At 32.8% G+C, this 12,538-nt stretch overlaps 1 protein-coding gene across 1 annotated transcript; it reads right to left on the bottom strand.

The window, feature by feature from the left end:
• Positions 1-320: 320 nt before the first annotated feature.
• Positions 321-10,651, bottom strand: MGAT4C (MGAT4 family member C). Its single transcript, XM_059404668.1, has 3 exons — positions 10,505-10,651; positions 4,733-4,880; positions 321-1,971 (listed from the first exon to the last, which is right to left on the bottom strand). The coding sequence occupies exons 1-3, from the start codon at positions 10,649-10,651 to the stop codon at positions 830-832; spliced, it is 1,437 nt and encodes a 478-aa protein (XP_059260651.1). The 3' UTR covers positions 321-829.
• Between the last annotated feature and the right edge of the window lie 1,887 nt (positions 10,652-12,538).

The following is a 12,538-nucleotide window of genomic DNA, read 5'->3' as shown; positions in this document are numbered from 1 at the left end:
AAGTTTTCTGCATTTACTGAAAATGTTTGTAAGAATGAACTAACTATAGGCCTTCTCTAATTTCTTCTATTAAATGTAGGTACCCAATATAACTTGAAAATATTGAGCATAACTATTCTTTTTGCAAAAGGGAATCTAGAAAAAGACTGCTTCCCACAGAAAATTTATTAACAATAGGTGCTCAGTTAATTGTTTCTATACAATGAACAATGCCCCTTTTTGTATAAATGATCAGGGGAGAAATATTTTAAGTCATTTTTTTTTCTTTCCATCACTCCACCTATGCACAAAATTCTGTTGTAAAGACATCACTTCTATGAGGAGGTATTCATTGTAGATGTAAAGAAGTCTATGAAAATCTATGTTTACAATAAAAAAAAGATTATCATTCTAACCAACTGCATATTCACATAGATGCTTAATAAAAGCTATCTGATGATATAATGAATGTTTTAACTCTTGAGGAAGTGCACACAATTGGCAACTGTTTTTCAAGACTCACCATCCAGCAAACTAAATTTTCTCACTTTAAATCTTTCATGTCATATTTTTGACATTTAATTAAAATTTTGGAACTAACATCAACACATTAAAAATATAAATGAAAGTAGCATTAACTATAAACTTTAGGAGTTAAAATAAATACAAGTGTGGATTAGAATAAAATTATGTTGACAATACGAAAATCAAAACTGCCAAAATGATTAGACTTTTCCTTGAAAATATCCCATCCATTGCTTTCTCTCCAACAAACAATAGCAAAAGGGAAGGTAGCAAAAAAGGAAACAGGAAAGCCTGCTTTGATAGCTGGACATATCGATTTAATTGGCTAAAAAGTCCAAATGCTAATGCTCCTAATAATCAGCCATTCTTTTTGTGTTTTGGTAACATATATCCTTATACAATTTATGTCAAATGGAATTTTTTGATTCACCTCTGACATTTCAAAGTTTCCGTTTTTGAATTCCCCTAGTCTTAAGTAAGTAACACAATGTCTACTTTGTTTGAAATCTACAACATTTTCCCCAACATCTAGGGCTCCATGATGTAAAATGTCATTTTGCCGATCTTCTGTTCCAGTACTCACTTTAATTTTTTTAATTAAAATTGGGTTCTCAAATATAATCACAAAGACATCTCCTACTGAAGGTGGTTTCCCCCAAAAGTACTCATCAACACTACTATAAGCTTTGCTTGCTTCATAATTTTCGAAAACATTCATATTGGTGTAGAGATTTGCAGGAGGGTTATCAGGGATGTCGAATGACTCTTCTTCAAAATCATCATCTTTCAGCTTATTCTCAGTCCCTTTATACGATGAATAATAACCCATGTGCTGAAAGAGAGATGGTTTAAAACGGATCACATTTTTCTGAGCTAAAAGACCTCGAAAATGAGTCAATAGCCAATCACAAGGCATTTCTTGATAAAACATTAATAAAAAGTGTGCCAAACGTGGGAGATCATGAGAATGATAAAGTTTTCCAATGTAGCCCAGCTTCGAGAACTCAAGAGTTACCCAGTAGGTTCCTTCTAGGGATGTAATGACTTTCTTGATGGCAGTTAAGAAATTTTTTGAACATCGAACGTCATCTTCAAGCATTACATAATAGTCTGAAGTATTGGCACAAAAATTAAGCAGAAAAGCATAATCTACATTTTGCTTAGAACGAAATCTGACTCTGTCTTCTGGATCATTGTAATTTCTTTTAAGGCCATCCAGGATTGGGTAATATTCCTCTGGAGCATGTATAACTATTAATCTTCCTGCAATAATATGGTGGGCAAATTTCTGTGTAATATCCTGGACCATGACATCACGCCAGGATGAATTAAAGTCTGCCAGGTGAACCACCACTGAAATTTCCTTCAGCTCTTCATAGCTGGATTGCTCAAAAATTGACTTGATTGTCTCAAGTAAATAGTTTCCTTTTTTTCGTTTCACTGATGAAAGTCCAATTGTAAGAAACCCTGAACAAAAGAATTAAAAAAGAAGACAAATTAAATGGGAAATAGGTTTTGAATAACATATAAAAAATCTTTTCCCCTTGGGTCTGCTATGATATTAGGTATATCTAGTAAATGATATATATTTGCATATTTTGTGAGTGAAGTCTTATGCTAAATATATAAAAGCTGTAGTACTTAATACATAATTGGTTTTTCTTTGGAAAAAAATGCATCTTAAGTCCAATGACATATAAGCCTATTGATGTAAACATTTGTTTGTGAAATAAAAAATATTATTTAAGGTGTTTTGCAGCTTAATGTGCTCATAAATGCCCATTAGAAAAATAGATGTTTGGATAATATCCACACTATTAAAAAATGCAAAAGGAGAAGGATGTTAAGGATGAACAAATCAGTCTCAAAGGATGAAAAAGAAAATTAAGCATAACTCAGTCTTTTAATCATCTTTAAATTTTTCATAGAAAACACGTTACATTTTCATTTCTTTTTGATCACTGTCATTATCTTGCACTAAAAAAATTAATAATTGGACTTCGCAATTTTATTTTGAAATTTACTAGAATGTTAATTAGAATGCAAACAAAATTATAAACTATTTTTAAAGACTGCATTATTATTTGAATGTTTAGTACATTTTCCAGTACATAAATATCACTGTTTTCCTTATTTTGAAACACATTTTAGAGCAATTTTCTGTGAGGAAATTTTTATTTAGATACCTAAAATCTAAAATTAGAAACTGGATATTTGTAGGGAATAAAATAAAGCCTTATGAAATGGCAGTTTACATCTAAGAAGTGTAGATGTCTCTTCCTTGAAATATTTTCACTTTATAAATCTCTGATTCTCACCATGATTCACCTACATGAATAAAATTTCCTACTACTTGAAAATAGGAAAATGTTTACATTCACCAAGATTACTGTCTTAATACAGACACCTACTTGTGACTTATGCAATACTGAAAAAGCAGAAATAATAATAATTATTCCAAGAATAATCCAAGAATAATCTTTCTCACTAGGCTGTTAGAGAGGTAGAGATTTACACATTTTGTTCAAATACCTGGATTTATGACCCTAACTTCTTTTGAAAAATGAATATGTTCTCTGGTACCATTCAACTCAAGATTCCAGCCTTTACTAATGCCCTAGAACACTTTCTACATGAAAGACGGGAATCTATGCATTTTGCCTGTAATATGTATCTTGAATATTTCTAACGGTCTTTTGGGATAGTTTTGCACTTGTCATTGTTTCTGCTTGGTAGATGAGGAAAGGAAACTCAATCACAGGAAGATACATTCACTTGTGCAAAGTGTAACACCCAGTGAGTAGTGTGGAGCCAACATCCCAGAGTGCCCTGCGTTTTCCCTGTGTTTTATATCACCTCTTTGTATAAAGCAGTGGCATATGTGCCAATACATTTCAGTAAACTTAGGACGGAAAGGGAGAATCAGTAATGTTTGCACAAAGGTAGTGTAACAGATGGAGATAAAAATAAACATTGGCAATCTTAAGCAGTTAGAAGAAAGCTTAAGAGCAATAGACATTTGAGATGAAGGAATGAATGGGAGATAGACTTAAAGAAGCCCGAATTAAGTTAAGTTACAATTTCCTCCACCTGGTGATCACAGACTCACTTGTATAAACACTTCTTAATGGGGAACTCAATTTCTGTAGTCCCCACAGACCTATTAAGAAATTCATGATATCACTGTGTTTCATTCATTTCATGAATTCTATTTTTCACACAAAAACATTTTAAAATCAGGTTGAATATTACAATTAATGGCATCTTACAATTAAAACTGATAATGCTTATGGTCTTTTAGTGGCACATTAATTAGATCATGATACCTTCTACAGTCTATGATGTCTTGAAATCCATTAAGTGTGTGTATTTACTTCTCAGATCCAATCTACTAATAGTGAGTTGGCTAGTTTTCTCCAAAAATTGAGGTCTACCTAGAACCTCAGAATGTGACCTTATTTGAAAATAAAGTCTTTGCAGATATAATTATTTAAGGATCTTGAGATAAATCATATTGAATTTAGAGTGGGATCCAAATGCAATAACTGGTCATACCTGAAGAAGAGGAAAGAACACAGAGAGACACAGAGACTAAGAGAAGAAGACCCTGTGGTAACGGAGGCTGGTAGTTATGCCCCCACAAACTAAGGAATGCAAGGGTGACCAAAAGCTGAAAGAGACAAGGAAAGATTCTCCCCTATAACTTTCAGGTGAGTGGCTCTGCCCGCAACTTGATTTTGAACGTCTGGTCTCCAGAAATATGAGAGAATAAATATCCATTGTTTTAAACTACCTAGTTTGTGGTAATTGGTTATAGCACCTTGGTAAACTAAAACAATGACTCTCACTACTTCAAAAGCAGTGGCAAGTCATTAAAAACCAAAGCATTAGAGCTGGAAATTGTATCGGTATGAAAATGGTTGTTTTTAAAAGGGAAGTTTTAAAAGCTCAAATAAATTGATTTTTCTCAGTCTCGCTACATGGTCCTACAAGCAAACTGTTTGAAAGTTTATATTACAATTAAGAATTTTAAAAATTTCTTTTTTGGGGCTATAAATGGAGCTGGATCAATAACTGTAATTTGTGAAGAAACACTGAATTACTTCTCAAAGAATATATATTAGTAATGCCCAGAAAGTTTTATTGCGATACAGATGAAGCTGGTTGTCATTATTTTAAAACAAAAATACTTTATGTGCTCTTGATTTGAAAGTGTAGGGATACTTACGCTTTCTTTGTAAAGGCGTGGCAGCTAAGTAGCGATAGGTGACATTGATGGCTCCTGAGAAATTAGATAAATCTTTGAAAGTGTGCACATAACGTTCTGAATTCAGCTGGTGTGTGGATGTTTCCCTTATAAGTTGTTTGTCTCCTTCCTGAATGCCAAGAAGGAGGCAGAGAAAATAAATAAATAATAGATGTCATGATTAAATAAAATTTCTCCTTATGCAACAAATATGTTGTTGATATGTAACATGGGTATTATCTAAATCTCAACTACTGGCGCCACAAGCTACAGGACCCCATCTCTCACCTGAATTCCCACCTATAGTCGCTACTCCAGGCTCTCCTACTCTATTGTGCTCTTCATACTTCTCTTCCACTTGCTTTTCCACAATATACACTAATAATGGCATTTTCTAGACAAAAAATTCCCGCATGAAAACTCCTACTGCCTTTATGTTAAAATTCAAAATCTTTACAATAATTCAATGACCTTAAAATTTCACAATAATCTACTTGTATCATGTAAAGCTAATTCTCACAAGTTTCCCATATTTGAGTCATATTAAGCTATTTCATCTTCTTTAAGCACTGTTTAATAATACCAGACATTATTTCTATATAATTATTTCTGGGAAATTTATTAATCAAGAAGTTTTAGTCAGTCACTTATCAATGGCCACTATAATCAAGGGCTGTTGAGAATAGATAGCCATGGTCCTTGTGATGTGAGTGTTCTTTCAACTGTCCTCAAGATATCTTCATACACATTTGTACCAAGTTAAGGAAATGTCTTCAGAACTTGCACTAATTTTTCCCATGATTGTTTGCTTGTTGTTTGTGTGTGTGTGTGTGTACATGTGCATGCATGCATGCAAACATGTGTGTTTGTGTGTGGTATTCTGTTGAAGTCTGGTCCTTTTATGTTTATGATCCTTCTTATATTAATTGGTAATGGACGTATTCGATCTTTGAGAAGGTCTATGCTGAGTGAAATAAGTCAAGCAGATAGAGTCAGGTATCCTATGGTTTCATTTACTTGTGGAGCATAGGAATAACAAGGAGGACATTGGAAGATGAAGAGGAGAAGTGAGATGGGGGAAATCGGAGGGGCAGAAAAACCACGAGAGACTGTGGATTCTGAGAAACATACCAAGGGTTTTGGGGGGTTTGGGTGGGTATTATGAAGGACATGTATTGCATGGAACATTGGGTGTGGTGCATGAACAATGAATTTTGGAACATTGAAAAAAATAAAATTAAATTTAAAAAAAAAAGAAAGTTTATATTAAAAAAGATTCATATTTAGCTTAAATATATCCTGTTAATTATTAATTGGTCCCTTTTTCTCTCCTCTTTAGTATAAATTCAATAGTAGATTTTGATTATCTAATCATGATTTGGTCAAGTCTTTATTGGTTATACATTATTATCAAAATATCGACTTGCTTGCTCTTTGTATAAGGTTCACTACCACAGGTAGAATATATTCAAAGATAACCTATTTAGAAAGAATTTTGTTGTTTTTGGCAAGTGTCTACTGTACTGCGTGATGTTATATGGATCTATTCTACTATTCCATATACAATAGCAGGTCAGGCATGTGCAAGCAGTTAAGACTATAAAGAAAGTAAATGCATTTGAACCAATTTGGTCCTCATATTATCTGACTGTAGTCAATAAAACTTTAATTAAACCCCTGTTATAAAAAATTAGAAAGGATTCAAATACAGACCTTACCTCATTTGGAATATTCAATACTTTGTATTGCATTCAAATGTCAATGGAGAAAAAGACTGACTCAAAACTTTAAATCAATGGCCAGACTGGAATTGTCTTAGAATAAAAATTAGGTAATAGTAAATCATGACTGGAAAGAGTTTCAATCTGGTCTTTGCTAATTCAAAATCCTTCGGAATATCTCTTTTGCATATTCAATTATGTTTATAAACCTATACTTGGTCTTTACTATATTTCTATATTTTATATTGTCTTAATTGAGAAAAAGAGGTTAGTGTTTTACGATATTTATAGCATATTTGCCACCTATCAGTTGTAGACTTTCAAAATATTTGGAATTATGTCTTGAATTCTCTACTTCTTATAAATATACTAATTGCATAACTATTGAATTCTGATTATTGTAATTTCTTTTTTTTTATTTACACATAAATATTTTCATTTTTGTCTTTCTGAAAACTTATAAAACATTATTAGAGTTTTAAAATAAATTTAGGACTACTAAAAAGTAACTAAGGCCTCAGCTCAGTACCAACTTCTTTAATAGTGATGTAATAGGGTCCATTATCAATAGGATCTAGAAGAAAAATCTTTAAGAATCACAGTAGTCACAATTCTGAATTCATTTTGCCATTCTGCTCTTACGTGATGTTACATTCTAAAGGAAGTACAGGATCTTGGCTATTTCTTTAAGAATTCTATTTTGAATGTGTAAAAATCCTGACCTTTTCTGTGTTAAGATAGAGTACATTCATCCTGATTGAAGGACATAACAGAAAATAAAATGAAATGGAACTTATATGAAAGCACTTTATTAAATTCTCAAGAACAAGCTTCTTTACACTTTTCAGCATAAATAAATAATGCAGCTTTCGCCTGAGTCAGCCTTGTTGGCTGCTTTCCAGAGGCATCTACCTGAACAGTTAGGCTCTCCCTGGATACCTTCTTTCTGTAGCTGCTCTGCTAGGGTGTATTTCTCAGTAATAAGACAAAGCTTTATGACAATCATTTTCTGGATAGGAATGCAATTCAATGGACTAGCTGCAGACTAAGTGTATACCCTTGTGGCTACTTTGAAGATGCTCACAGCCCAGAGGCTAAGTTGATTGGGCATGTAGTGTCTCTCCTACTTAGTTTGCCTTGTAATAGCATTTGTCTCTTACACTGAGCTTGGCTTCCTTTCCCAATGAAAGGCGCATATGTCTCGGATATGTAAGCATACATTAAACTGCTATATGCCAAGGATTTCAGACCACAAATGGATTTTCTAGCAAAAACAGCAGAAAAGAATGTGCTAAGTAACTCCAGAGATCTTTTACTTGTAATTGTTTATCTGATTTCTCTGAATTATAACTGTTATTTTCCCCTGAAATAAGGAAGGTAAGAAAAGAAAGATCAACCAATGTTTATGTTTTAGCAATAGTACACATTGTGGCATTCTGGAGTCAAGGAAAAAAAAAAACTAAATGACATAATTTTGTGAAAACTGAAATAAACACAGATAAAAGGGTCAAAAGAGACAAAGGTTACAAAGAAGCTACATTATATACTAGTATGTGGCTGGCTTTCTGTGGCTATTAAACATTTTTAGAAAAACAATTTTAATGTAGTTTTACATTAATTACTTAAATGTTTTAAGTCTTTATACATATTAAGCCTTGGGATAAAATTTAGCTCTGAATACATTTAGGTTAAAAATAATCACCTAGGAAATAGTGAGAAACTAAACTAATAAAAATACTGTCATTAAATTTTCAGTAAGCAGGGGGTGCCTGGGTGGCTCAGTGGGTTAAGCCACTGCCTTCGGCTCAGGTCATGATCTCAGGGTCCTGGGATCGAGTCCCGCATCAGGCTCTCTGCTCAGCAGGGAGCCTGCTTCCCTCCCCTTCTCTCTCTGCCTGCCTCTCTATCTACTTGTGATCTCTTTCTGTCAAATAAATAAATAAAATATTTTAGATCTTTCTCTGTCAAATGAATAAATAAAATATTTTAAAAAATAAATTTTCAGTAAGGGGAGTGATTGTGTTTAACCATCATTTTAACTCATTTTTTTCCAACTTAATATAAGTATTTAAAAATAATTATAAACTTTTAAAATGAAGGAGCGAAATCTTCTCTACTCTTGGGCTGATTTGTAAATTTGGCTAATTATATATGTAATCTAGCCAGAGAAAATTTCACTAAGAAAGTACTCTTTATTAAGCATTGCTTCATTAAATCACACGTTTTACATTAGATACATAGGACTGAAGCTTGGATAGAAATGTGTAAAAATCCACAAGACAGGGCAAAAGTATCTTATCCTCTTACAGATATACACTCTATTACTTTTTATACATTTTATAATGATTTGAAGAGGTTCTATATCAAGATATAAGGTTGTTTGCTGCATACAATGATCTTTTGTCTGCTTAAAATAAAACACTGAAATTATGTTTAAAAGTGTCTCACAAATGCAGCAAGTCATTGAATACAATAAACATCCTGCCAATGCCATGTGTTTGATTTACAAGATGTGATTTACTGCTGCCAGTAAACACAGATGCAAGAGATAAATTTTTATTACAAAATTAAATCATTTATCAAAGGCTCTCCTTGTTAATTTATGACCTTTAATTTTATCCAGAAAAAAATAGGGGGATCACATGGGCCTTGTTATATTGTCTTTAAGTCTCATAAACCTAATAATCAGGTTTAAAGAAAGGTCAAAATGCATGCCATTAGTTAAGTTTCTCCAGTTTGCTATGTTTACCTACATCATGCCTAGTCAAATTCTATTCATCTGTGGTGATTTTAGCCATCATGAATTGTCTATGGAAAACAGAATAAAGGAACCACAAGATCAAGAAACATTTATGAATGTAAAAGGCATAGGCATAGTCAAAATCTAGAATCTGGCAGAATTTTGTCATCAAAGAATGATGCTAACGGAAGCAAGATGCTTTACAGAAGACCTCCTGAGAGGTTCTGTCCCAAGATCAAACGGTTGGCTTATCGCTATAGAATAGTACATGGCAAATAATGCGTAGGTAAGATCATGTTCAATTAGTGAAATAAAACATTTTACTGGGAAATGCTTTTTGTGGTTTTTGGCAGATTTTTCTCTTGCTAAGATAGTCATTGAAACTTTCAGCATGCTTGCATGGTGGAAAGTACTTTTCAGTCCTCTCTGTGTCCAAAGATTTTGATTTTCTGAAATATGTGAACAAGAGTAATAACATAAAGATTGGGATTTTTCCAAATATCTTAAACTCAATTCAGAAATTGAATTTAAAAAATGTCCATGTTATTCTCATCAGACACGAACTGGTGTGATACAGTCATAGCAACTAAAGAACAAATTGAGATCTCAAAGTTAGCCTGAGTAAGTCCTTTTCTATGTTTCTAGAATTTACTTAAAAATTCATTTACATATTATATACTAATGTATCCTTTTTAAACTACTGAATAGTTTTCACAGCATCTCTAGTTCTTGAGGTTCTATACTACTTTTCACTGAATATAAATATATAACATGGTGGCCAATTATGACTATTCAAAATCAAGTGAAGTGTCATACATTATAATAAAATATTATTTCTTAACAAAATAGCATAATTAGTACCATTAATTAAAAAATAAATTTTAAAAACTTTGATGATATATAAAAAATTGAGAAAGTAAGGACTGATATCTTTAAGCAATTTTTAAAAATTCTACATATTTCAAATTAAAGCTCCAAAATTATTATGGCTATACATAAAATTAATTCAGCATAGTGATGATAGCTAATTTACTTATAGCCAAATACACATCCCTGAGCTACTATATGCAGCATTAAAGAAAATATTGCAACATAAATCAAAATAATTGTAATGCTGGTATTCTAGAATGAATACAAAAAGTAGCTAGGTGGAAAGTATACATGTTAGAGTTTTGCTCAAACTAAGACTATTTCAGCAGCCTGGGATTGAAGTTTGGTTAAAATTGGACTAAGCTTAATTTGATTTAGACCTTATTTGTAACAACAACAACAAAAATAATCCCCCAAACTTACCAGAACATAGCTGTCTTCAATGTACAAGTTCATAAAGAGAAGGAAAATGACAAGAACTCCCAAGAATGACACTGTGGAACGCTTTCGCAGGCATCTCATTTTATCGAGTATTTCAAAAATGTGCTTCATTTGATAAAACTTAAACATTCTATCCTGGGGAAAAGGGGCACAGAATTACTGACAATTAACTTTGGATGTAAATATTTCTTTATAGGTATCAAAAGCTGTCCTTTATAACAAGACACCCTTCACCTCTAAAGTTGTTTCCAATTTCACACATATGATTTTCACAGATTATTAATATCTTAACATACGATCAATGTACTGCTTTATATTGATGTGGAGTAAATAAAAATAAAAAGCAAATCTTAGTTTTTTCTGAACAAATAAACATTGACAATAATGCCAAAAAAAAAAAGTCCTTTCATGAGAAACAGCACAATAATAAGAGAGAAAGATAAACATTAAGGTAACTTCTACCTCCTCGTATTATAATGTAATGAAAATGTAAGAAACTAGAAGCTTGGGCCTAATATTGATCCTGGAGTAAGTGCACCGGAAAGAGCACCTGGGAGGGAACCTGGGTCAAGGAAAGAGAAGTCATAAAGGAAGTTAAACTTTTGGGCTAAGTCCAAACATATCTTTGAGAACTTGAGTTACAGTTGGTTTGGTTACTTTTCAGTAATTCTTGTTAAATCAGAGTAAATCCTAGAGTGACATATCTACATGGCCTTGCTTGATCTACTAACTAAGAAGTTTGGCTGGTTAAAATAATTCATGAATTGCAAAATAGCAAAATGAGCATCAGCAAGATTAGTGGAGATCTGTTTTTTTCCCATTCTACTCTTCATTGTGTGTTATCTTCTAATCATTGATTTATTTAGATGACTGATCATTTGTTTAAAAACTATAAACATATAAAAACATATAAAAAATCAAAAGACTAGTTGAATCATATTTTGTCTAAAATCAAGGATAATCTGGAAACTGTACCACGTCTAGCTGGGTACTGGGTCTCCCTGAGCTCAGTGTTAGGATGAGGTATGGATATGAATAAAGAACTTCAGGAAGTGGAAATGGCTTCTTAAATGATGTCTAGGACATAGCAATCAAACAATGTCTCTTCGCAAAAAAGAATTTATGAATCCTTATAAATTATAAGAAAGACTATTAGGAATTGGGAAAAAGGGTTAACAAAGGGGAAGAATGGAAATATTCTCAAAGAAAATATAAGAATTACTGTTCATTTCCTTTAGCCATATTTTTCTCTAGGGTTATTTTTATTTTTCTTGTTGACTTGTAGAAGTTTTAAATGTATGTGTAGAGATGCATACATATACATTTATCTTTGCTTATGATGAAAATATTTAGCTATCTTCCCCAAGTATTATATCTTTTATTGGGTTCGGCCAACCCTGAGGTGGAGAATGAAACGATTACTCCACTCACCTCGGTAGGAGAAAGGAGAGGGCATGGGGACAAGACACACTAAGGGCAAAATGTCCCAAGCTAAACTCCCTTTACTTTTATTGTGAATGTTGTCACTACATTAGGGAATAAGAAAAACAAGAAGGAACGTGAAGCTATAATAATCAGGACAGTGGCATAGGGAGTAACCTCAGAACAAGCTGTGTTCCCAATGTGTGAGCAGGCAAGAAGAGCGTGGAGTACTGACCACAGAAGATAAATGTTTCTGAAGTTTAAGCATTTACTCCCTGGATGAGCGAATTGGGCCGCAAAAAGGATCTGGCTGTTTTCAGCCCAGAAACTGCAAAGGAGGCCCAGTTTTCCAGACACTTCTTTGCTTTTCAACTAGTTTCACCCAGGGAGGCATGTGTTTATTAAATCTGATCTAGCCAGGCATTGTGAATTCTCACAATTTTCCTCTTCTTGGTCTGACTTTTGCAGTACAGAGTTTTTCATTTCAAATTTATTTCATACATAAGACTTTTTTTGGTATAGTGTTTTGAAAATTGTTCCCAATTTTGATGTCATATGGACAACCTCCTTAATTTTTTTATGGATAGATTTTTA

This window comes from Mustela nigripes, chromosome 6, assembly GCF_022355385.1.
Source record: "Mustela nigripes isolate SB6536 chromosome 6, MUSNIG.SB6536, whole genome shotgun sequence".
NCBI classification, from domain to species: Eukaryota; Metazoa; Chordata; class Mammalia; order Carnivora; family Mustelidae; genus Mustela; species Mustela nigripes.
Note: the sequence above shows the minus strand (reverse complement) of the source record. Positions and strands in the feature narration are given on the sequence as shown.